We start from the raw sequence: 27,680 nt of genomic DNA, 5'->3' as shown, positions 1-27,680 counted from the left end.
TCAAAACAGCTAACATGTTCCGGGAAAGATGTGAGCTCAGCGCCGGAGCCCACATCAAAGGGAGAAACACGTACAGTACAGACCAAAAGTTTGGACACACCTTCTCATTTAAAGATTTTTCTGTATTTTCATGACTATGAAAATTGTACATTCACACTGAAGGCATCAAAACTATGAATTAACACATGTGGAATTATATACTTATATACTTGAGAAACAACTGATATTATGTCTTATATTCTAGGTTCTTCAAAGTAGCCACCTTTTGCTTTGATGACTGCTTTGCACACTCTTGGCATTTTCTTGATGAGCTTCAAGAGGTAGTGACCGGAAATGGTCTTCCAACAATCTTGAAGGAGTTCCCAGAGATGCTTAGCACTTTTTGGCCCTTTTGCCTTCACTCTGCGGTCCAGCTCACCCCAAACCATCTCGATTGGGTTCAGGTCTGGTGACTGTGGAGGCCAGGTCATCTGGCGTAGCACCCCATCACTCTTGTTCTTGGTCAGATAGCCCTTACACAGCCTGGAGGTGTGTTTGGGGTCATTGTCCTGTTGAAAAATAAATGATGGTCCAACTAAACGCAAACCGGATGGAATAGCATGCCGCTGCAAGATGCTGTGGTAGCCATGCTGGTTCAGTATGCCTTCAATTTTGAATAAATCCCCAACAGTGTCACCAGCAAAGCACCCCCACACCATCACACCTCCTCCTCAATGTTTCACGGTGGCAACCAGGCATGTAGAGTCCATCCGTTCACCTTTTCTGCATTGCACAAAGACACGGTGGTTGGAACCAAAGATCTCAAATTTGGACTCATCAGACCAAAGCACAGATTTCCACTAGTCTAATGTCCATTCCTTGTGTTCTTTAGCCCAAACAAGTCTCTTCTGCTTGTTGCCTGTCCTTAGCAGTGTTTTCCTAGCAGCTATTTTACCATGAAGGCCTGCTGCACAAAGTCTCCTCTTAACAGTTGTTGCAGAGATGTGTCTGCTGCTAGAACTCTGTGTGGCATTGACCTGGTCTCTAATCTGCGCTGCTGTTAACCTGTGATTTCTGAGGCTGGTGACTCAGATAAACTTATCCTCAGAAGCAGAGGTGACTCTTGGTCTTCCTTTCCTGGGGCTGTCCTCATGTGAGCCAGTTTCTTTGTAGCGCTTGATGGTTTTTGCCACTGCACTTGGGACACTTTCAAAGTTTTCCCAATTTTTCGGACTGACTGACCTTCATTTCTTAAAGTAATGATGACCACTCGTTTTTTTTTTTACTTAGCTGCTTTTTTTCTTGCTATAATACAAATTCTAACAGTCTATTCAGTAGGACTATCAGCTGTGTATCCACCAGACTTCTGCACAACACAACTGATGGCCCCAATCCCATTTATAAGGCAAGAAATCCCACTTATTAAACCTGACAGGGCACACCTGTGAAGTGAAAACCATTCCCGGTGACTACCTCTTGAAGCTCATCAAGAGAATGGCAAGAGTGTGCAAAGCAGTCATCAAAGCAAAAGGTGGCTACTTTGAAGAACCTAGAATATAAGACATAATTTCAGTTTCACACTTTTTTGTTAAGTATATAATTCCACATGTGTTAATTCATAGTTTTGATGCCTTCAGTGTGAATGCACAATTTTCATAGTCATGAAAATACAGAAAATTCTTTAAATGAGAAGGTGTGTCCAAACTTTTGGTCTGTACTGTACATGTACACATACATGTACGGCGCATATCGTGAAGGGGTTAAAGGGACTCTGTCACTACCTCCAGTTGTTAGAAACTAAAAGAGCCACCTTGTGCAGCAGTAATGCTGCATTCTGACGAGGTGGCTCTTTTAGTTATTGGTGCAGTCAAAGCAGAAATAAAGTGTTTTATAATTTTGCAAAAATACCTGTTTTTAGTCCTGGAGGCAGGCCTTTCCCCCCTGCTGCACACCCCACACTGCCGTCACTCAAGGCTCTTTCGGCGCCGGGCGGCGCCCCCTCCGCGCTGTTTTGAAATCAAATCCAGCGCCTGCGCCGTTTTGTTCTGCCTGGGGCAGGTGCAGTGAGCGCTGCCCGTCTGACCTCAGATGCAGTCTCGCAGACTGCGCCTGTGCGGCCACCCAGCTTGTGAATCCCAGCCCCGCACTGTGCATAATGCATAACTCACAGACAGCTATGTACTGAGTATTCAGTGAGCTTGGCATTCAGTTACTGTGTGTACTTCTGGAGTTTTCCCTTCCTATCCATTTCTCACAATCAGCTATTAATCTCTTTAGCAAATTTCTGCTTTTCATTTATCAGCATTTACTTTCTAGCTCAGACCGGGGGTTAACAATTTGATTGCTGCAAGCATAATGAATTGTGATGCTGTTGGTGATGGCTAACCATTTGTTTGCTGATTGTCTTTGTCTCTGGCATTGTCATTTGTCTTCCGGTAGCAGGCAGCTCTGCCATTAACAATTTGATTGCTGCAAGTCCTGAACTAAATATCTTTCTTCACATCCTATATGCAGTGTATCTACACTCCTGGCTCTGAGTCTTCTGGTGTAGCCTGCCCTGCTTGAATACCGGCTATCTTTCCTGCCTGCTTGTGTCTTCACCTTTAGTCCATGTTGCTCACCCTAATCTATGGCTTGGGGAACTCTCCTTGCCAATTACAAAATTTTCAAGCCTGAATTATTGGAAGATAAAATGTACAAAATTTGATTAAAGTTCATTTTTATAGCTATCCCCGACCACTTATCCTGCCACTGTCTCACAATAGTCGTTACTGCATGATTTGTATATTTTATCGATTGATTGTGCACAGCTCCCCTGATCTTCCCTATATAAATAGTTAAGTAAGTCCGGTAAACATGTGCATCTGGTAGAAAAATCAATAAGGACTAGATAAGATTGCTGTAACAGTCGGAACAAAAGCTTAACAAGAAAGAAGAAAATGCATATAAACACGTCTCCCCAAATATTCAAAACTGTATATTGTTTGTCTTCATCAAATAACTTTTATATTTAAACTTCTTGTCATCCTTCCAATCAGACTTTTAGTTTTGGTTGAGATAATCTATTATCGTACATGATACATTTTACATTTCCTTACAGCAAACATAAAATATCTTACTTTGCTTTATGACAGATTTAAAAGCTTCCTCCACTTTCACTCCTTTACAGCCATTTTTAGAAGGACCACAATCTATAAGCTCTGGAAGAAAATATTAAGTGAGTAAATGTAAACACAGAAGTAAAGTTAGGAAGAGAAAAGTTACAAAGAAGATAATCTGCATGACTGCAGAAATAAAGGGGTTTAATTAATGAAAGTCCGCCCTTCAGGTCAAGTGATTTTTTTTCCCACTTTTAGGCCACTAAAACTACCGTAAGTACCTGTCTGTCCTCACCTTGTGACAGTCTCTCCCGACTAAGGTGGCGATTCTCCTGCCAAATTTATCAAAATATCAAATATGCCAAATTTATCAAAATACCAAATATGCCAAATTTATATCAGTTTTTAAGTTTTAGCAATATCAGCATTTTTTTCTAGATTAATTGAGAATGCCACTCTCTGAGACCCATAACTTTTACATTTTATTTTCTATGTAGCCATAAGAGTGCTTGTTTGACTTTTTTTTGTAAAGTTTTTTTGGGGATGTATAATTTATTGCTACGTTTTTATTGTTTTTTTTTTTAATGGCTAAAACTGCCTTTTTTTGCTTTAGGCTTTCTTTTATTTTCAATCCGGCTGCAGCCAATTTTTGAAATGACTTGGCATCATGATTCTTAAGATCAGCATGGCATTTTTTAAAATTTTATTTTAGTAGTTAAAATAATTTAGAACCTTGCAATAAAGAATAAATATATGTATCAATCAATGCTAAAACAAAAAAGTTACAGGGCTATATATAAATATATGTGTGTGTATATATATAATATACATATACACACATGCAAATAGAGATATATATATATATATATATATATATATATATATATTTCTATGTGTCATTTTATATATATATATATATATATATATATATATATATATATATACATATACACACCGTGTTCCAAATTATTATGCAAATTGGATTTAAATGTCATAAAGATTTAATTGTTTTGTTTTTCAAATAAACTCATGGATGGTATTGTGTTTCAGGGCTAAATGGATCACTGAAATCAATATTAAACACGTGATAATTAGTTTTCCAGGTGACTCTAATTAAAGGAAAACTCCTTAAAAATGATGTTCCACATTATTAAGCAGGCCACAGGTTTCAAGTAATATGGGAACTAAAAAGGATCTCTCTGCTGCTGAAAAGCGTTAAATAGTGCAATGCCTTGGACAAGGTATGAAAACATTAGATATTTCACGAAAACTTAAGAGTGATCACAGTATGATGAAGAGATTTGTGCTTGAAACAGAGCACAGACAGAGTTCATGCAGATAAAGGCATAATGAGGAAGGTTTCTGCCAGACAAATTCATTGGATTAAGAGAGCCGCTGTCAAAATACCTTTACAAAGCAGCAAAGTTATTTGAAGCTGCTGGTGCCTCTGGAGTCCCTCGAACCTCAAGGTGTAGGATTCTTCAAAGGCTTGCTATGATGCATAAACTTATTATTCGGCCACCCCTAAACAGTGTTCAGAAGCAGAAATGGTTGCAGTAGGCTCAGACATACAAGAAGACTAATTTCCAAACAGTCTTGGTTACTGATGAGTGTCGAGCAACCCTGGATGATCCAGATGGATGGAGTAGTGGATGGCCACCATGTCCCAACAAGGCTGCGACGTCAGCAAGGAGGTGGAAGAGTCATGTTTTGGGCCGGAATCATGGGGAAACAGCTGGTAGGGCCCTTTAAGGTTCCTGAAGGTGTGAAAATGACCTCTGTAAAGTATATAGAGTTTCTGACTGACAACTTTAGGAGCAAAATCATCTTCATGCATGACAATGCACCATCTTATGCTGCAAAGAATACCTCTGAGTCATTGGCTGCTATGGGCATAAAAGGAGATAAACTCATGGTGTGGCTACCATCTTCCCCTGACCTCAACCCTATAGAAAACCTTTGGAGTATCATCAAGGAAAAGATCTATGAGGGTGGGAGGCAGTTCACATCAAAACAGCAGCTCTGGGAGTCTATTCATGCAAAGAAATACAAGCAGAAACTCTACAAAAACTCACAAGTTCAATGGATGCAAGAATTGTGAAGGTGATATCAAAGAAGGGTTCCCATGTTCAGGGCCGGCGTCAGCACCCGGCGTACCCGGGCAAGTGCCAGGGCCCTGGCGAAACATTGGGGCCCATTCAAGGCCGGCGTTAAGGGCAGGCAGCTGCCAGTGCCTAGGACCACCGCTCCCCCAGGGGTCCTCAGCTAGCGGCACATCACGGAGCTGACTCGGCAGGGGGGGGAGCGGCCGGGGGCTGTCTAATTATACTCACCTACTCCTGGCGGCTGGTGCGGTCCCTGCAGGTCCCCAGCTTCCTCCTGTACTGAGCGGTCACATGGTACCGCTCACTACAGTAATGAATATACGGCTCCACCGCCCATAAGGGTGGAGCCGCATATTCATTACTGTAATGAGCGGTAACGGTGACCGCTCAGTACAGGGAGAATCTGCGGCGCTGAGGAAGCAGGGACTGCACTGCTCCAGGAGCAGGTGAGTATAATGGGGAGCGGAGCGCTGCGCGATATTCACCTGCTCATTCCAGCCGCCGCTCTGTCTTCCACGTCCTCTGCAGTGACGCTGAGATCAGAGTGCGCGGTGACGTGGTTAGTCCGCGCCCTCTGCCTGAGCGTCAGTGCAGAAGACGCTGAAGAAGATGGAGCGGCGGCTGGAACGAGGACAGGTGAATATTGAAAGTGCCGGGGGCCTGAGCGATGGAGAGGTGAGTATGTGATTTTTTTTTATCGCAGCAGCAAATGGGGCAAGTGTCTGTATGTAGCATCTTATGGGGCAATAGCGTTTGTGCAGCACTATATGGGGCAAGTGTCTCTATATACTACTTGGCTGTTCTATTTACTGCATGGGCCGTGTTATATACTACGTGGGCTGTTATATGCTACGTGGGATGTGCTATATACTAGATGGCTGTTCTATAAACTACGTGGGCCGTGTTATAAACTATGTGGCTGTGCTATATACTATATGGGCTGTGCTATATACTACGTGGCTGTTGTATATGCTACGTGGGCTGTCATATACTACATGGCTGTGTTATGTGCTACGTGGCTGTGCTATATACTACGTGGGCTGTGTTATATACTACATGGCTGTGTTTATATGCGATCATGAATCGTGGTATGTGTTAAAGGGGGGCCCACTGAGACTCTTTCGCCCGGGGCCCTCAAAAACCTGGAGCCGGCCCTGCCTATGTTAACATGTAACTTGGCCTGTTCGGATTGTTTTGGAGTTAAATAGCTTTTTTGTTCAGTGAATGTGACCTCCTAATGCTGCAAATTCCACAAATGAGCATTTTCAGTTCTTTAAAACATATGAAATGTTTAGAAATTCTACTGTGCCTAATAATTTGGAACAGTGCATTTTGAGTTTTTATTCATTTTGGAGATTATACTGTTATCATTGGGAGGTTTCTTCAATGAAATTCGATCTATAATCTAACGGTGATGACTCTTACTATAGATTGACTGTTATTCGCACCGACCATTTAGGAAAGTCCAAGAAAAATATCATTTGCATAATAATTTGGAACACGGGGTATATATATATATATATATATATATATATATATATATATATATATATATATATATAGTAGAAAAAATGGAACAGCACAACTCTAGTACTTATCTTCAGGTGCAGGGCCTCAAGCAACCAGTCCAGCGATTCCGGCAAGTTTACAGACACTCAAAAAAGAGGCAGCACTCCATAGTTTAAGTGAAAAATGTGGAAGGTTTAATCGACCCACATAGCCGGGCGACATTTCAGCTCCATCCGAGCCTTTATCAGGCTTGATAAAGGCTCAGATGGAGCTGAAACGTCGCCCGGCTATGTGGGTCGATTAAACCTTCCACATTTTTCACTTAAACTATGGAGTGCTACCTCTTTTTTGAGTATATATATATATATATATATATATATATATATATATATATATATATATATATATATATATATATATATATATATATATATATATATATATATATACACATACACATACACATACACACATACACACATACACACACACACACACACACACACACACACACACACACACACACACACACACACACACACACACACACACTACAGACCAAAAGTTCGGACACGCCTTCTCATTTAAAGATTTTTCTGTATTTTCAGGACTATGAAAATTGTACATTCACACTGAAGACATCAAAACTATGAATTAACACATGTGGAATTATATACTTATATACTTGTGAAACAACTGATATTATGTCTTATATTCTAGGTTCTTCAAAGTAGCCACCTTTTGCTTTGATGACTGCTTTGCACACTCTTGGCATTCTCTTGATGAGCTTAAAGAGGTAGTGACCGGAAATGGTTTTCCAACAATCTTGAAGGAGTTCCCAGAGATGCTTAGCACTTGTTGGCCCTTTTGCCTTCACTCTGCGGTCCAGCTCACCCCAAACCATCTCGATTGGGTTCAGGTCTGGTGACTGTGGAGGTCAGGTCATCTGGCGTAGCACCCCATCACTCTTGTTCTTGGTCAAATAGCCCTCACAGCCTGGAGGTGTGTTTGGGGTCATTGTCCTGTTGAAAAATAAATGATGGTCCATCTAAACGCAAACCGGATGGAATAGCATGCCGCTGCAAGATGCTGTGGTAACCATGCTGGTTCAGTATGCCTTCAATTTTGAATAAATCACCAACAGTGTCACCAGCAAAGCACCCCCCCACACCATCACACCTCCTCCTCCATGCTTCACAGTGGGAACCAGGCATGTAGAGTCCATCCGTTCACCTTTTCTGCGTCACACAAAGACACGGTGGTTGGAACCAAAGATCTCAAATTTGGACTCATCAGACCAAAGCACAGATTTCCACTGGTCTAATGTCCATTCCTTGTGTTCTTTAGCCCAAACAAGTCTCTTCTGCTTGTTGCCTGTCCTTAGCAGTGGTTTCCTAGCAGCTATTTTACCATGAAGGCCTGCTGCACAAAGTCTCCTCTTAACAGTTGTTGTAGAGATGTGTCTGCTGCTAGAACTCTGTGTGGCATTGACCTGGTCTCTAATCTGAGCTGCTGTTAACCTGCAATTTCTGAGGCTGGTGACTCGGATAAACTTATCCTCAGAAGCAGAGGTGACTCTTGGTCTTCCTTTCCTGGGGCGGTCCTCATGTGAGCCAGTTTCTTTGTACCGCTTGCTGGTTTTTGCCACTGCACTTGGGGACACTTTCAAAGTTTTCCCAATTTTTCGGACTGACTGACCTTAATTTCTTAAAGTAATGATGGCCACTCGTTTTTCTTTACTTAGCAATTCCACATGTGTTAATTCATAGTGTTGATGCCTTCAGTTGAATTTACAATTTTCATAGTCATGAAAATGCAGAAAAATCTTTAAATGAGAAGGTGTGTCCAAACTTTTGGTCTGAACTGTGTGTGTGTGTATATATATATATATATATATATATATATATATATATACAGTAATATATATATATATATACAGTACAGACCAAAAGTTTGGACACACCTTCTTATTTAAAGATTTTTCTGTATTTTCATGACTATGAAATTTGTACATTCACACTGAAGACATCAAAACTATGAATTAACACATGTGGAATTATAAACTTAACAAAAAAGTGTGAAACAACTGAAATTATGTCTTATATTCTAGATTCTTCAAAGTAGCCACCTTTTGCTTTGATGACCGCTTTGCACACTCTTGGCATTATCTTGATGAGGTTCAAGAGGTAGTCACCGGGAATGGTTTTCACTTCACAGGTGTGCCCTGTCAGTTTTAATAAGTGGGATTTCTTGCCTTATAAATGGGGTTGGGACCATCAGTTGTGTTGTGCAGAAGTCTGGTGGATACACAGCTGATAGTCCTACTGAATAGACTGTTAGAATTTGTTTTATGGCAAGAAAAAGCAGCAAAGTAAAGAAAAACGAGTAGCCTTCATTACTTTAAGAAATGAAGGTCAGTCATTCCGAAAAATTGGGAAAAATTTGAAAGTGTCACCAAGTGGAATGGCAAAAACCATCAAGCGCTACAAAGAAACTGGCTCACATGAGGACCGACGCAGGAAAGAAAGACCAAGAGTCACCTCTGCTTCTGAGGATAAGTTTATCCGAGTCACCAGCCTCAGAAATCGCAGGTTAACAGCAGCTCAGATTAGAGACCAGATCAATGCCACACAGAGTTCTAGCAGCAGACACATCTCTACAACAACTGTTAAGAGGAGACTTTGTGCAGCAGGCCTTCATGGTAAAATAGCTGCTAGGAAACCACTGCTAAGGACAGGCAACAAGCAGAAGAGACTTGTTTGGGCTAAAGATTAGAAGGAATGGACATTAGACCAGTGGAAATCTGTGCTTTGGTCTGAGGAGTCCAAATTTGAGATCTTTGGTTCCAACCACCATGTCTTTGTGCGACGCAGAAGGGGTGAACGAATGGACTCTACATGCCTGGTTCCCACCGTGAAGCATGGAGGAGGAGGTGTGATGGTGTGGGGGTGCTTTGCTGGTGACACTGTTGGGGATTTATTCAAAATTGAAGGCATACTGAACCAGCATGGCTACCAAAGCATCTTGCAGCAGCATGCTATTCCATCCGGTTTGTGTTTAGTTGGACCATCATTTATTTTTCAACAGGACCATGACCCCAAACACACCTCCAGGCTGTGTAAGGGCTATTTGACCAAGAAGGAGAGTGATGGGGTGCTACGCCAGATGACCTGGCAAGATGATGGTTTGGGGCAAGCTGGACCGCACAGAGTGAAGGCAAAAATGCCAACAAGTGCTAAGCATCTCTGGGAACTCCTTCAAGATTGTTGGAAGAACATTCCCGGTGACTACCTCTTGAAGCTCATCAAGAGAATGCCAAGAGTGTGCAAAGCAGTCATCAAAGCAAACGGTGGCTACTTTGAAGAACCTAAAATATAAGACATATTTTCAGTTGTTTCACACTTTTTCATAGTTTTGATGCCTTCAGTGTGAATGTACAATTTTCATAGTCATGAAAATACAGAAAAATCTTTAAATGAGAAGATGTGTCCAAACTTTTGGTCTGTACTGTATGTATATATATATATATATATATATATATATATATATATATATATATATAGCCCTGTATCTTTCTTATTTTTACATTGATGGACCTATATGAGGATTTTTTTTTTATTCTTGCATGGCGAACTGTTAAATGAGTATATAAAAATTATAATTATTTTTTTTTTTTTCATTGGTATCATTGGGGTACATGCAATATATTGATTGCTTTTTGTTGAAGGCGCTGCAACCAAAAATAGCAATTCTGGCATTTTGGTTTTTGGCATTCTATATTTTTATTTTGATTTATCTGTTTTTTTTGCGAATGTGGAAACTTATTAAATAGGCTTATTTAAGGGCTGATTCAAACGTTTTTTGTTTTTGTTTTTTAATACCCTCTCTACCTTGGAAATTAAAATTTCATGTTCACAGCTGCCCTATAGGCCCAGTGCCCTTTCTTTGCCTCCTCATTCCGGTCCTCCTTTTTCCAAGATGTCCACAACGGAGGCATGACAAGTAATAATGAGTCTAAACCTTGATTTCCCATTTTTGTGCCGTGGTAGAGGAAAGACAGGAGCGTTGTCCCAAGGAAAGTCAGTTACTTACGCTGAACTGATAAGTTTACTGAATGTCCAATTATTCCCCACTGTGCCTCAATGTTTGCAACAGCGGCAAACGCCCAACAGGAACCACATTTGCCCTAGAGAATACATTTAAACAAAGAGTTATTTGCACAATGTGCTATATTACATGTGCTGTATTACACTATTGTTCAATCATTCTAACTGAGGTAGGCCTTATTAGCTGCCTATACAAATAAGCAAAAAACAAACACACCTGTAGAGGTGGCCAATGAGCCGATAAGTACAGTGTAAGTACACTGTTCTTATTAGTCCCCTTAGGGGATTTGAAGCTGCGATCGTTTGATCGATTGTACTATATACAGCGACACTACATCATTGCTGAATATGGCAAAAATCGCGTTCTTCTTTGAAGCCCGGCCACAGGCACAGTTTCAATGGAGCTCCGCAATGACAGGCACAGAAGTCTTCAACAGACCCATGGCGGTTATAGCAACCCATTGGCGACCCGTGATCACAGTGCGGGCATTCTGATGTCTCCATTGAATGATGAGCCCCCATGCCGGCACATTATTAATGGTGCGGTCAGTGATAGACAGCAGCATTTAACAGGTTAACAATCGAGGGTGGATATGCGCTCTACCCATGGTTGCTAGAGGCAGGTCCTGGCCGTGTCACACGGCCATCGCCTGCCGGGTATGCGGCAAGGTCAATTGTTCAGTTGCTTGGTGAAGTTTTCCAAGATATTCCTCACTTCCTCAAGGAGAACTTTCATAAACCTGACTGATGAGGCTATTGATTCCTTTAGCCAGGAAGCTATCCATTGTGGATTACTGATCCTTGGTGACTGGTAAGTTAAAGGGAACCTGTCACCAGAAATAACGCTATTAATCTGCAGATATGGGGTTAATCTGCATGTTAATAGCGTTATTATCATACAATTCCATGAATATGGCCTTTTTTATTTGGCGCTAATTTTTATGATCTTTACTAAGGGGGCGGTGTTCACAAGGAAATAGTGCAGGGCAACCTAAAGACACGCCCCAGAGGATCTTGTGAGCCACGCCCCCTTGTAAAAAAAAAATGCACTAAAGGAAACCTCCATATCTCTGGAACCAAATAGCAGATTTAGAAAAAAACTGATTACTCAAGCAATCAGTGTGAATAAAATAAGAGCAAAAACTGGCCTTTCTGACTATGTGATAGGTTCTCCTTAAGTATAAACCATCCCTATCAGCAGAGATGCTTAGCTGGATTACAGGAGGCGGGTGTTATTGTCTCGCTGTTCTTCTGCTCTACAGTTTGCCATACTGAACACAGATGTGCTGTCAGTTCCAGAAAGCAAATTTCAAAAAACTGACCGTCACATCCAAACATAGAATAAGTGTGAACAGGTGCTGAACCTAGAGTCATCAATTCATATACAGTCAAATAAATAAGGCAGCACACTGCGGCGCTAAAACATGGAAACATGAAACATGAAAATTGCACTGCATTACTGCATTAGAAATATGAAAAAAAAATAGACCAATTCATGTGAGGAAAGGAATGTCAGTGACGGTCAGTTTTTTGAAATTTGTATTCATTAGCCTTCAGACTGAGCACTTCTCCACCTTTTAGCTACAGGTGTTTTAATCGCATCAGGTCCATTACCCCTCCACAGAGAGAGATTATAGTCTAAGAAGAGGATTCACAGGTTCCCATTCAGATGAAGACGTTTATTCTCAGCGAGGAAAGGAAAGTTTAGGACCTGGCATACAAGAGATGCCTTAATGTGGCTACCAGGTACACATGAATTGGCCAATTTATGCTCTAAACGCTTTGATTTTTTTCATATTTCTAATGCAGTCATGCAGTTCCAGAAAGCAAGTCATTGGACAATGGCAGGAGCATTGCATGCTGGGAAGTGATAGAAAGGAAGTTCCAACATCCATAGTGCTGACAGATTGCTGATGATAAACAGCCCACTCAAAAAGAATGGATGGCAGTTTGCAGAGCTTGAAAATCAGGACAGTTCCTCATCATAGTAGATTGTTTTGTGCAAAGCAGGACATCTTATGTGCAGATTTGATGTTTGTTGAAATGTGTTCCTAGTGCCAAGGAGCGGTCTAAAACCTTAAAAATAAAAAAAAGGAAACGTTTATAGATGCCTGTGCTAAAAGGGATTTATTGGCCTTCGTGCAAATGGTATGGTGCATTGGACAGGAGAGAATACTGGATTTAGCTATAAATGGATTTTTTCATTAAAACTAATGTCCGATGTTAAAAATAGTCCAAAGTAATGGTAACAGATTTTCACTGGAAGAAACATCTCCGGATCATTCTCTATTGGAAAATCATGGCCCCCAATAACACCAGTGCAACAACATGGACCTCTGTATGGTTCACTTAGAACCCAGACGTTCACTGACACTTTCAATCCAGTTCTCTGGAAACCATTCTCACACATGTTCCTCATAATCCGAATCGGTTAGAGAGGTTTATCCAACATGCTATGGACTTTTGAACTCCTGCTGAAGGTGTAAAGGGAATCTGTCAGTAGGATCAACCCGCCTAAGATTTCTATATGAACATGTAGGTCATAGAAAGTTTAATAAAATGATGCCTAGTTTTCTGCGATCCAAAGTCGTATTCCAGAGAAATCCACATTTTTTTTTTTAAATATGTAAACGAGAGGTGAACATCTATGGGCCAGACATAGATCGCCTTGAGAATTTGCCTCCAGAGCTTACTTTAAATGAAAGGGAGACATGTAGACATTGCAGAGCTGTCTGTGATTACAGCTAACACAGTACAGCAGAGCTAAATTTTGCCTCATTACAAACACATTTGCAGTTGTCCTCTCACAGTGCTGTCAGTTCTGCTATACTGCTCTACCCCAGGACTTGCTGCTAGTGATATGGAATCTGAAGCATTCTGAGAAGACAACTGCAACTGCAAATGTGTTTGTAATGAAGCGAAGTCTAGCTCTTCAATAAACTCACTGAGCAAGAGTATTGACTGCCCACCAGACATGCCCAGCTACAGAGGCAAATTATACTGCTTCCTATGTTTTCAGTACTTGGGCATCACGGTGGCTCAGTGGTTAGTTTTGTAGTTATGCAAGTATGAGGTAATGGGTTCAAATCCCACCAAGGACCACATCTACAAAGTGTTTGTAGGTTCTCCCCATGTTCGCATGGGTTTCCTCCGGTTTCTTCTCACAATCCAAAGACATACTGATAAGGAATCTAAATTGTGAGCCCCAATGGGGAAAGCGGTGATAATATATGTGAAGTCCTGTGGAATATGATGGCGCTATATAAGCAATGCATAAGTACAAATAAATCGGAAAAACTTAAGGAATGTATTCCAGCTCCTGGTAAAAAATATTATCTTTTATTCTATACAAATGTTAAAAATGACATCCAAGATGAAGACTTATTTTAGCATTTGAATGACCTCACCAATATTAATAGCACTGGTCGTCATGTTTCATCCACGGCCAAACATTTTATTTCCATACATCAAAGACAAACTTCGTCTTTACAAATTTTTGGTCTAGAAAAGGGTAACAGACCGTCTCGTGGTGGAGACATGAGGAGACATCTATTAACTGGGGAGGCTCTCTGGATCTTTAATCTTGGCTCTTGATCTCCTCAAGGTTTGAACCTACAGAGTGAAGTTATCTACAGTAACTAAATTAATTTTTCTTGCATTTTTTCCAGCTTTTTATTTTCTTTTGATTTAACATTGTCAGATTTAATTACATGCATTTTAGTTTCTGCCTTTTATTTCCTTTTTATTTCTGATCATGTGTTTTGATTTTTGATTTGTTCGCCTGAGTATTTGGAGCTGATGGTCTTTCACTACAACGAGCTTTGACAAAGAACGTTGGAGTGTGTTAGAAATGCGTCGCTCTCTATCCCTTCATCTTGGATGTGAGTTTTTATATGGAATAAAGATAATATTTTTTTTACTAGGAGCAGGATGCATTCCTTACGTTTTCCCTGTTTGCCACACGAAGGGTCGGATTTTGCTTTCCGGGCATACTGGACTACAAGTATTGGTGAGCTGGCATACCTGTCTTTTCTATTATTAATAATAAATCCTTGGGGCTGGAGATATATATTTCTCACATATTGCATTAGCCATAAATAAAATGATGTGGCATTTCCAGAAAACACTAGCTAACTTTACTAATGTTGTATTTAGGCAATGTAAACCCTTCTGAGTTGAGCCAATTTCTGACAGTGACACACTTTTTTTTATTATTTTTTTCAAATGCATGTAAAAATGCCTAAAAAAACATTTAAAAGCCAAAATACATCAAAGAAGTGTTTTAAAGCGAGTCTGTAATAACAAGATGTTCAAACCAATCACAGGCGCTTGGTGCACCCTTTTTGTATTTGAGCTTGGTGCACCCTTTTTTGTGTTTGAGCTCGGTGCTCCCTTTTTGTGCTTGAGCTTGGTACACCCTTTTTGTGCTTGAGCTTGGTGCACCCTTTTTTGTGCTTGAGCTTGGTGCACCCTTTTTTGTGCTTGAGCTCGGTGCACCCTTTTTGGTACTTGAGCTTGGTACACCCTTTTTGTGCTTGAGCTTGGTGCACCCTTTTTTGTGCTTGAGCTTGATACAACTTTTTTTGTGCTTGAGCTTGGTGCACCCTTTTTGTGCTTGAGCTCGGTGCACCCTTTTTGTGCTTGAGCTCGGTGCACCCTTTTTGTGCTTGAGCTTGGTACACCCTTTTTGTGCTTGAGCTCGGTGCACCCTTTTTGGTGCTTGAGCTTGGTGTACCCTTTTTGGTGCTGGAGCTTGGTGTACCCTTTTTGTGCTTGAGCTTGGTGCACCCTTTTTTTTTGCTTGAGCTTGATACAACTTTTTTGTGATTGAGCTTGGTGCACCCTTTTTGTTGCCAAGCCGTTTAGTGCACCTTCCCACCGACTTGTTTTTAACCTACCTCACCCTCCTTTTCTTTGATTAACAGATCTGGCTTTAAAAGAGCCAGATGGAGGCCAGAGATAGGTGGAAAAGTAGATGGGAAGGTGCACTGAAATATTTGACCAAGCCAAGTGTGCATTAAGTGACTGTTGGCTTGAACAGTAAATTTTTGCTGGCAGACACCATTTAAGGAAATGTAAGGAAAAATTGACACTTGGCAGATTAGTTATAGCCATTTTTGTAACTGTCCCATTCATCTGAATGGAGCCTGCATCAGATCATGGGACCTTTTGTTTTCTTTCATTACAATGTTAATCTTGGATCTATATTTTACCTGACTTTTGGCCTCTGAAATGACTCCTGCCTTGCGCCAGTCACAAGATTTGGAAACTGGAGCAGCCTCCACCTTCAGTTGTGTCACATTATTTGGAGGAGCGTCATCAATTAAAGTCAAGCTATTTCTTGTGAACTCTTCATCTAAACACACAATCACAATTTATGTAAAAACAGGAGATGTCATAAGTAAATACCGTAATCAGATCTGTCACTAAATTTCACAAAACAAACTGTGCACATTACAAAATATATAATCGTCTAAAGGGTACTTCCGTCTGTCTGTCTGTAACGGAAGTCATAGTAACATAGTAACATAGTTAGTAAGGCCGAAAAAAGACATTTGTCCATCCAGTTCAGCCTATATTCCATCATAATAAATACCCAGATCTACGTCCTTCTACAGAACCTAATAATTGTATGATACAATATTGTTCTGCTCCAGGAAGACATCCAGGCCTCTCTTGAACCCCTCGACTGAGTTCGCCATCACCACCTCCTCAGGCAAGCAATTCCAGATTCTCACTGCCCTAACAGTAAAGAATCCTCTTCTATGTTGGTGGAAAAACCTTCTCTCCTCCAGACGCAAAGAATGCCCCCTTGTGCCCGTCACCTTCCTTGGTATAAACAGATCCTCAGCGAGATATTTGTATTGTCCCCTTATATACTTATACATGGTTATTAGATCGCCCCTCAGTCGTCTTTTTTCTAGACTAAATAATCCTAATTTCGCTAATCTATCTGGGTATTGTAGTTCTCCCATCCCCTTTATTAATTTTGTTGCCCTCCTTTGTACTCTCTCTAGTTCCATTATATCCTTCCTGAGCACCGGTGCCCAAAACTGGACACAGTACTCCATGTGCGGTCTAACTAGGGATTTGTACAGAGGCAGTATAATGCTCTCATCATGTGTATCCAGACCTCTTTTAATGCACCCCATGATCCTGTTTGCCTTGGCAGCTGCTGCCTGGCACTGGCTGCTCCAGGTAAGTTTATCATTAACTAGGATCCCCAAGTCCTTCTCCCTGTCAGATTTACCCAGTGGTTTCCCGTTCAGTGTGTAATGGTGATATTGATTCCCTCTTCCCATGTGTACAACCTTACATTTATCATTGTTAAACCTCATCTGCCACCTTTCAGCCCAAGTTTCCAACTTATCCAGATCCATCTGTAGCAGAATACTATCTTCTCTTGTATTAACTGCTTTACATAGTTTTGTATCATCTGCAAATATCGATATTTTACTGTGTAAACCTTCTACCAGATCATTAATGAATATGTTGAAGAGAACAGGTCCCAATACTGACCCCTGCGGTACCCCACTGGTCACAGCGACCCAGTTAGAGACTATACCATTTATAACCACCCTCTGCTTTCTATCACTAAGCCAGTTACTAACCCATTTACACACATTTTCCCCCAGACCAAGCATTCTCATTTTGTGTACCAACCTCTTGTGCGGCACGGTATCAAACGCTTTGGAAAAATCGAGATATACCACGTCCAATGACTCACCGTGGTCCAGCCTATAGCTTACCTCTTCATAAAAACTGATTAGATTGGTTTGACAGGAGCGATTTCTCATAAACCCATGCTGATATGGAGTTAAACAGTTATTCTCATTGAGATAATCCAGAATAACATCCCTCAGAAACCCTTCAAATATTTTACCAACAATAGAGGTTAGACTTACTGGCCTATAATTTCCAGGTTCACTTTTAGAGCCCTTTTTGAATATTGGCACCACATTTGCTATGCGCCAGTCCTGCGGAACAGACCCTGTCGCTATAGAGTCACTAAAAATAAGAAATAATGGTTTATCTATTACATTACTTAGTTCTCTTAGTACTCGTGGGTGTATGCCATCCGGACCCGGAGATTTAGCACCTGCCGGCTGCAACCAATCAGCAACAGGCTTTGTCCGGCCGCGAATTGGCCCCTCCCTACTCTCCTCCAGTCACTGCCCCCTCCCTACTCTCCTCCATTCAGTGCCAGTGTGTCGCCCCATCCCGGACCAACTTTTCACTATTGATGCTGCATATGCAGCATCAATAGTAAAAAGATATAGTGTTAAAAATAATAAAAAAATAAAAAATTTGTGCTATTCTCACCTTCCGCCGTCCACCGACGCGCGCGATGCTGCCGCCAGCTTCCGTTCAGAGTGATGCATTGCGAAATTACCCAGATGACTTAGCGGTCTTCCATCGGGACAGCTTCGGTGGACCCCAGAGGGTGAGTATATAACTATATTTTATTTATTTATTTTTTTAACAGGGATAAGGTGCCCACACTGCTATAAACTATGTGGGCTGAGTTATATACTGCCTGGCTGCTATATACTACGTGAGCAGTGTTATATACTGCGTGGCCTGTGTTATATACAACGTGGCCTGTGTTATATACTGCGTGGGCTGTGCTATATATTACGTGGGCTGTACTATATATTACGTGGGCTGTACTATATATTACGTGGGCTGTATTATATACTACGTGGCTGCTATATACTACATGGCTGTGCTATATACTACGTGGCTGTCTGTTACGTGGGCTGTGCAACATACTATGTGGCTGCTATATACTACGTGGCTGTCTTGCTGCCACTGCTGCAGCTGTCAGTCAGGCTGGGTGGGAAGAGATTAAATATACTAAAACTTAACTCCTTCACGACCTTGCGACTTTCCATTATTCCTTTTTGGTTTTTTTCCTCCCTTCTTCCAATACCTTACATTTTTAATTTTCCGTCCACGTAGCCGTATCAGAGCTTTATATTTGCAGGACGAGTTGTACGTGATGCACTGGGAAGCGAGAAAAAAAATTCCAAGTACATTGAAATTGCAAAATAAGTGCAATTCCACAATTGTTTTTTTTTTTTTTTTTTTTTTTAATTTACCATGTTCACTTGTAAAAAAAAACCTGGTAACATGATTCTCCTGGTCAGTATGATTACTCAGATACCAAATAAATGTATAGTTTTTATTTTATTTAAGTGGTGAAAAAAAATTGGAAACTTGTAAGAAATAAATAAAAAATTTGCTTGTCGACATTTTCCAAGACCCCTAATGTTTTCTTTTTTTTTGGATATGGGGTTGGGTGGGGAATTATTTTTTGCGCCCTGAGCTTACATTTTTATTGATATCGTTTTGGGATAGATACAATGTTTTGATCACCTCTTATTTCATTCTATTACAATGTTATGACTGCCAAAAACATCATTCTGGCGTTTTGTTTTTTTCGTTTGTTTTTTTTTCTTTTGTTTTTTTTTCATTACGCCGTTTACCCATCAGATTAATTTATTTTATATTTTGATAGATCTGGCTTTTACGAATACAGCTCCACCAAATATGTGCATTTTTTTATTGTACTATTTGTAATGAAGCAATAACGGGGTGAATTAAAAAAAAAATAATCCTATTTTTTTTCTCACTTTTTCTTGTATTCAACCCCTTCATGACCTTGGGATTTTTCGTTTTTCCGTGTTCGTTTTTCACTACCCTCCTTCCCAGAGCCATAACTTTTTTATTTTTCCGTCAATTTGGCCATGTGAGGGCTTATTTTTTGCGGGCCGAGTTGTACTTTTGAACGACATCATTGGTTTTAGCATGTCGTGTACTAGAAAACGGGAAAAAAATTCCAAGTGCGGTGAAATTGCAAAAATAGTGCAATCCCACACTTGTTTTTTGTTTGGCTTTTTTGCTAGGTTCACTAAATGCTAAAACTGACCTGACATTATGATTCTCCAGGTCAGTACGAGTTCATAGACACCTAACATGACTAGGTTATTTTTTATCTAAGTGGTGAAAAAAAATTCCAAACTTTGCTAAAAAAAAAAAGAAAACAATTGCGCCATTTTGCGATACTCGTAGCGTCTCCATTTTTCGTGATCTGGGGTCGGTTGAGGGCTTATTTTTTGCGTGCCGAGATGACGTTTTTAATGATAGCATTTCGGTGCAGATACGTTCCTTTGATCGCCCGTTATTGCATTTTAATGCAATGTCGCGGCGACCAAAAAAACGTAACTCTGGCGTTTTTAATTTTTTTCCCGCTACGCTGTTTAGCGATCAGGTTAATGCTTTTTTTTAGTTGATAGATCGGGCGATTCTGAGCGCGGCGATACCAAATATGCGTAGATTTTATATTTTTTTTTATTGATTTATTTTGATTGGGGCGAAAGGGGGGTGATTTAAACTTTTATATTTTTTTTATTTTTTTAACATTTTTTTCAACTTTTTTTTTTAACTTTTGCCATGCTTCAATAGCCTCCATGGGAGGCTAGAAGCAGGCACAACGCGATCGCCTCTGCTACATAGCAGCGATCTGCTGATCGCTGCTATGTAGCAGAAATGGAGGTGTGCTGTGAGCGCCGACCACAGGGGGGCGCTCACAGCCACCGGCGATCAGTAACCATAGAGGTCTCAAGGACCTCTATGGTTACAATGGAGACGCATCGCCGACCCCCGATCATATGACGGGGGTCGGTGATGACATCATTTCCGGCCGCACGGCCGGAAGCGGTAGTTAAATGCCGCTGTCTGCGTTTGACAGCGGCATTTAACTAGTTAATAGGTGCGGGCAGATCGCGATTCTGCCCGCGCCTATTAAGGGCACATGTCAGCTGTTCAAAACAGCTGACATGTCCCGGCTTTGGTGCGGGCTCACTGCGGAGCCCTGCATCAAAGCAGGGGATCTGACCTCGGACGGTATAGTACATCCGAGGTCAGAAAGGGGTTAATAGTCCCTATTTGAAGTTGCAATCGTGCACAAGCACAGGTCGGCATTTATAGGAGGATCGTAATGACAGACATGGGAGTCATCAGCAGACTCCCGGTTGTCATAATAATCCATCGGCACCCCGCGATCAAGTGACAGGTGCATCGATGGGCGGGATGAATGACGTGCTCCCAGTCAATGTGTGTTAAATGCGGCCATCTTGATGAAGACAATTTTTTTTTCCTCTAGCAAAATGGTGCTTGTGGTGACACCTTTGCAGTAGCATCTATCGTTTTCCAAATTATGCTAGTGCACAGGTGCAGCCGGTGCCATTTTGAGGAAGCAATGTTTTTTTTTTTTTTCTAAAGAAATTTATATGACTAAATACAATTAAAATACGAATATTATAGATCCAATCATGCCGCCAGCGCCTGCATGATGAATGTAATTTTTTTCTTTTTTTAAACCATAGCATATCCAGTCTGTATAATAGAGGGCAGGTCTCTGAGGTATCAAGGGGCAGGTCACTGAGGGATTAGGGGGCAGGTCACTGAGGGATTAGGGGGCAGGTCACTGAGGGATTAAGGGGCAGGTCACTGAGGGATTAAGGGGCAGGTCACTGAGGGATTAAGGGGCAGGTCACTGAGGGATTAGGGGGCAGGTCACTGAGGGATTAAGGGGCAGGTCACTGAGGGATTAGGGGGCAGGTCACTGAGGGATCAGTGACCTGTCATAAGCCATGCATATGAATATGTAAGCAAAGCACCACATAATGCCCAGCCCACAGTCCCATCCCACCCCAGAGCACCAGAATCTCATTAACTGAAAACAACAAATAAAAATTAAAGAACAACCATAAGACAGATTTCATCACCAGGTATCATTTTAATCAGTATAACGGCACCAACCTGACACGGTCTGTAGGTTACTGAGCACAATCCTGCTGACAGGTTCGCTTTAAGAAAATCTATGTTACTGTAATATATCAGGGTGGTAAATTATAATTAGTAAAAGTCCAAATTGGCGGAACCAGAGATTTGTTTCTGTGGGCGTGTACTATTTCCCCTGTAAGAAACTGTTCAATTATAAACAGGGAGCATCATGGGAAAAAAAGTAGATCAGAAGAAGTCTTCTTCTGTGAGATGTGTTGATTAACTGTCCTGCTCTCAGCCCTGACCTCTGCACCTACTGTGTAGTATAGAGGAAAGCTGAGTGCCATTACACTTTCAGCTTTTATCTCAGGGCAGTGAATGTGGGAGAAAGGGGAGCTCAACAGAGCGGAGTGTGATTACAAACACTTTCAGCTTTTATCTCATGGCAGTCAGTGTGAAGGGGGTAGGTGAGGAGGAGTAGAGCTGAGGTGAGCATGATTACAAACAGCTCTTCAGCTGCAGCTCTCCTCTCACAGCACTGTCAGCCCTGCTGTAATCCCCTCCCTCCTCATTGACTACCCAGAGATGAAAGCTGAAGGTGTAATCACACTCAGATTTGCTATACTCTACACAGTAAGTGCATAGATCAGGGCTGTCTATCAAGACATCTCAACGAGAAGGCATGTTCTTTTGATCTTTGGGGGGCATGTTCTTATCTTCTCTTCATGATACCTCCTACTTATGACTGGTCACCTTCATGCAGGGGAAGAAGTACACGCCCCCCAGAAACAAATTTATGGTAAAGCCCCTTTGAACTTATCATAAATGATAACATAAACCTGAAAAGCTGATATCTCCGCAACGGAGAGGAGAAATTAGTGAGAATAAATCATGTGAAACTTACATATGATGGACTAGCGTGAAACAGTAACTCTGATATGCTATCTGACTCATGTAGGTCCATTTTACTTACTATAAAACTTTGCTTACATACTCCCTTTAATGGGTTATACTAGGAGTAAACCGCTGTAGCTGATTGGTGGGGATCTGACAAAATATATAAATTATATAAATGGCTTTTTCTATACTACACCTTGGTCTACGATCACACATCGTCTGTATTTTACATCAGTATTTGTAAACCAAAACCAGTTGAGGATCAATCAGAGGAAAAATATAATAGAAACTCGAGCATCAATTCTGCATTTTTTACTCACTCCTGGTATTGGCTTACAAATGCTGATGTGAAATAGTGACCAAATACTGATAATGGGACCGTAGCCTTAGAACAATCATTTCACAATGATCAGCTTACCTGTAAGATCGCTGAACTTGGTGATCCCATATGTTGCTGTTCCTAGTTCCTCTTCCTGTAGGCGACGGGCAACATTCAAATTTGTGGCAAAAACGGACAATCTATATTGATATTCTGCGGAGATAAAAGAGATGAGATACGCAGTTACACGGTTTTGTACAGGAAAGGTCCATGTACACACCATATATTGGGAAGGTGTGAGCTAACGTGCTTCTCTATGAAGATATATGGTATATGTATGTGATATATGTTCTCATACCACTGTATGTCTGTGCAGTGGCATACGTCATCGAGTTACGTTGCGGAACACTCCCAACATGGAGTGGGAGCTTTAATATCTGGTCAATCCATGGTGGCGGGGAAGGTGTATGGGTCAATAACTTTATCTATCTATCATCTATCTATCTATCATCTATCTATCTATCATCTATCTATCTATCTATCTATCTATCTTGAACAACAACCCCTCGCCATGACTATCGCCCTGGCACCCCGCAAAGAAATTAAAAAGTCCCAACTGCTGTGTGATGTGTTTGTAGCGCATTTCACTCACTTTGAGGTTCAAATTCCCCTCAGGTTGCTGGGTCTCGTTCCCAGACATCTTGCAGTGATTGATGGAGTCCAGCTTCTTTTTTAACAAAATAACTTTACTCGGTCCAGTGTCAGGCATTGCACAGTGATCCTCGACGATCCAACTTCTTTTCCTCTGTGCTGTCCCTTGCTCTCCTCTCAGTCTTTATTTCCGTACCGTATCCTCCAGTACCGCAGCCTCCCGTTTAGCCACGCTAGTTCGTGCCCAGGATTCCCCACCAATTTTCCCATCTGAGGGCGAAATCAAGGAGGGCGCTTTCCATCCTTTTCAGACCATACGTCTCGGACCTTTTTAGGATTTTCCGATGAACCCAGTTGCTATTCCTCCCTCGCTGCACTTTTCCCTTCGTGTCCAAATAACTTCCGGCCCCCAGGGCCCTGGACCACTGGACATCTCTTGCACTATTTACCTCAGTAACCTCACTTCACCTCATCCCACACTAGACTGACTGAAAGCCAGAAGTGTCTATAACTGCCATTACTCCGGCTGAAACCAGTTCTTATCCTCGCCTTATCTTTTACTCTACAGTGCCCCCTACTGTACTAAACCCTAGAATTACGCCTTACTCTATCACTACATTTCCCTATCTCTATCCCTATTCCATAACTCTGTTTGACTTACACAAACATCATAACATTACGATTCATTAGATTACACAATAAATCATGATCACATAATACATTATTTTATACGTACAAGGTACCTGCTTTATGAGAAAGGAACGCGAAGGGACGCAGGGCATGGCTTAGCCCCCCAACACACACCCCTTACTTATCTATTATCTATCTTTGTATTAATTTATCTATCTATTACCTATCTATCCATATAAAGAAAAAAACCTGACCAGCACCTCCTAGGTGTGAACAGGTGCCAGCTGCCATAGCTGCATTGTATAGAAAAAGAAAACACAGCAGCACTCTATAGGAGCCAAAATATATGCAAACACTGAAAAAATGTTTTCAGTGTTTGCATATATTTTTGGCTCCTATAGAGTGCTGCTGTGTTTTATCTATCTATCTATCTATCTATCTATCTATCTATCTATCTATCTATCTATCTATCTATCTATCTATCTATCTATCTATCCCATATCTATCTGTCTGTCTATCTCTAAATCATTGCAAAGAATGCATATGGACAAAAACCACAATACCATAATAATTGGAACACATGTTACTCACGAAATTAATGATGTACTTACCTTCTTGATTCTTGTAAACTTTATTGAATTGTTTGATGAACACCTTAAACTGTTCCTGGTTTACAAAAAAAAAATAGAAACAAAAAAAACCACATACCGTACATTAAAAATGTGTTTAGATATTAAATGGAATCTGGATAGAAAAGAATGAAAAGAGATTTGATTATTTAAAATTGACAGTACAGAAAAAGTGTACAGTAATATTTAAGAACAATCACCAGTTCGGTATTCCCTAAGACCACATGTACGAAAACACACAATGAAGTGAGGAGTGGAAATACACGATGCATCGTGAAGAATCGAGTATGATCTGCAAAGACCCTTCAAATGGAGCAAGTAAAAAAGTAAAAAAGAAGCCTGCAATGATGAATTACCGTATATAAGAAGGAAACCACAGCAGTGAAAAAAAAATGTGGGCGGTTTGTACTGGGTAGGAAAGATTTAGGCAGTAACTAAAATGAAATGTGAAGATAAAAATGCAGATATCTGATTATATGCATAACTGACCCTTCAGAATTGTCTTTCTTTTGATTCTTCAATAAAAAAAAAACATTTTGTGTTGCATTCCAAGAGCCAGAACAATATATTTTCTTCAGTCCATGTAGACATATGGTGTTTTTTTTTTCTCATGAAACACATTATATGTTCCAGAGGCCATCATTTATTAATGAACTTTTACTTTTTATGAGGAATTTAAAGAAAGCAATTTTAACATTATCTTTTTTTTTCATTAATGGGTAATTCTCATGATTAATCTTCAGGAGCAGACTGCTCCCCTATAGCCCAGCTTTCTGCTTCCTGGTGGGCGGCGCTTTCCTGAAGATTGACAGTTCGGCTCCTCAGCGCTGGCCATTTTCTGAGCTGCACTTACAAAGAGCATTTATACATCGATTTACTTGCCTTAAAGACTAGCCACATCTGATACACCTACAGAGATGGCCGACAATCTAGGCAACAGCAAGTAACCTATAGAAATAATAATCCCTCCGTTCTTGAAAATGGAGAGAATGTTTAATAAGAACTAAATTGAGTAAATAGAAGTTCAAGTTCTTTGGAGACTTGAGAAAATTCAATTAATTAAAGGTGTTATTTGGAACTATTTTATTTTTTACTATGGGTCTAAGAACTAACAAGCAGGTAGTTGCTACCTACCGTACCTGTCCGTTGTACTCAGTGCTGATCTCTGCCGGCACAGAACAGTCACAGACCACCTCTGCCATCAGTGCTGTGGCTTCCGCTGCCGTTGCGTCGACAGAGCAGCGGCTTTTCTTCCGCTTCTGCTCTGTTGACAGGATATGACTGATGACATCATGCTTTGGGGTGCCGGCTGTCAATCAGTATGACGTCGACAGTCATGCTCCGTCGACAGAGAAGCCTACTAGAGCTGCTCTGTTGATGTGGAGCACCAGGATCGCCAGCAGAAAAAAATAAAAAATTGCTGGGTTAAAAATATATATGGGCATTCCCTCAAAATGTAGGTGCTTCTCCTAACCCAATATGTTTCCTGAAATCACAAAACATGTCACTGTTAATGGCTATATCCACCTTCATGTAACTATGTGAAAATTCAAACCAGAATTATGGAGAAAAAAAAACAAGTATTAAAGTGTACCTGTCATAGCAGCTGACTTTTCAGAATAATTTGTATCTTGCATTTTTTCACCAGTTTGCCCCTCTGCAGGCTCTGTGTCTAATTTTCAGTTGTCTCTGAGCTAGTGGGTGGAGACTAGCAGCTGCTATGCTGTTGCCAATACATAGTGCAACCTGACAAGAGGGATTCCTTTTTTTCCTGTCTCTGTGTAATACAACCATTTAAATGCCACTGTCAATCATTGACAGAGAAATTTAAATAGGGGGATCGCTAGTGCATGCATGCACCAGCCCCAATCGAGTTGCTGAGGGCTTCAAAGGGTTGTCATTGCAGCCAGGGGCTTGTTAAAACTTCCCATGGATGCCATCACAGCCATGTCTTTACAATTCAAAATCGTGCCGACATGTTCTCTTTAATTTTTTAGTCTGATCGCTGGTTTTATATCATGCCATACAACGAGGAAGCAGGTGGAGGAGTTGGGGAGTCACCGAAATCTCATTAGCAGGAAACTTCAGACGGTGAATGAAGAAGAACCACAAAGCTGATTTCCTCACCAAAGGTATCAATGTAATCAGCATTATAGCGACGTTACTGCCATGTATTTACTGTACATTACAAAATCATGGTGACAGGTTCTCTTTAAACAAAAAAGTTTTAATAAATATGAAAAAATAAAAGTTTAAATCACCCCAATTTCATCCTTTAAAATTAAAGAAATACAAAACTAACCCGATTTTGGTATCGTATCCCCACGTTCGTAAAACTCTGATCTATCAAAATATAAAATTAATTAATCACAATGGTAAACACCAAAAAGAAAAAAAAAAATTAAAAATGCCAGAATTGCATTTTTGTTTACTGACATGTCCCCCTAAAATATTCAATAAAAAGTTATCTAAAAATTGTTTGTACCTCAAAGTGGTATGGTAATTTTATAGAAAAATGAAATCCTCCAAAAATGGCGACATAATCCAAACTGACTTTTTTTTTTTTTTACAAATTTCCAATTTTGTTTTTCACCCTGGAAATAATAAAAAACCAGCATATATTAGGTATCATCGTAACTTTACTGACCTGGAGAATCATATTGCCCAGTCAATTATAGCACATAATGAACACCATAAAAACAAAAATGAAAAGCAATTGAAAATTGTTTTTTCACAATTTCACCACACTTGGATTTTTTTCTGCCTATTTTCCAGCACATTGTATGGTAAAATGAATAGTGTCATTCAAAACTACACCTTGTCCCGCAAAAAAATACATACGACAATGTTGACAAATAAATAAAAATGTTTTGTCTAAAGGAAGATGGGGACAGAAAAACATAAAAAGTAGCCTGGTCGGGAAGGGGTTAACTAAGAAAAACTGAAACCGTTATGCAGAGGGAATG

General features: G+C 40.6%; 1 protein-coding gene across 1 annotated transcript in view; it reads right to left on the bottom strand.

Moving 5' to 3' along the window:
- LOC138649863 (cathepsin W-like) overlaps positions 1-25,054 on the bottom strand; it is a 50,198-nt gene extending 25,144 nt beyond the window's left edge. Inside the window, exons 1-6 of the mRNA XM_069740584.1 lie at positions 24,915-25,054; positions 24,697-24,751; positions 22,904-23,017; positions 16,011-16,153; positions 10,784-10,877; positions 3,099-3,179 (exon numbers count right to left, since the gene is read on the bottom strand). Of these exons, the coding sequence (XP_069596685.1) occupies positions 3,099-3,179; positions 10,784-10,877; positions 16,011-16,153; positions 22,904-23,017; positions 24,697-24,751; positions 24,915-24,986 (559 nt within the window). The 5' untranslated portion in view covers positions 24,987-25,054. The remainder of the gene's footprint in view (positions 1-3,098; positions 3,180-10,783; positions 10,878-16,010; positions 16,154-22,903; positions 23,018-24,696; positions 24,752-24,914) is intronic.
- Positions 25,055-27,680: the final 2,626 nt, after the last annotated feature.

This window comes from Ranitomeya imitator, chromosome 9 (genome assembly GCF_032444005.1).
Source record: "Ranitomeya imitator isolate aRanImi1 chromosome 9, aRanImi1.pri, whole genome shotgun sequence".
NCBI classification, from domain to species: domain Eukaryota; kingdom Metazoa; phylum Chordata; class Amphibia; order Anura; family Dendrobatidae; genus Ranitomeya; species Ranitomeya imitator.
The sequence above is the reverse complement of the archived record's forward strand: the minus strand, read 5'-3'. Positions and strand labels throughout refer to the sequence as shown.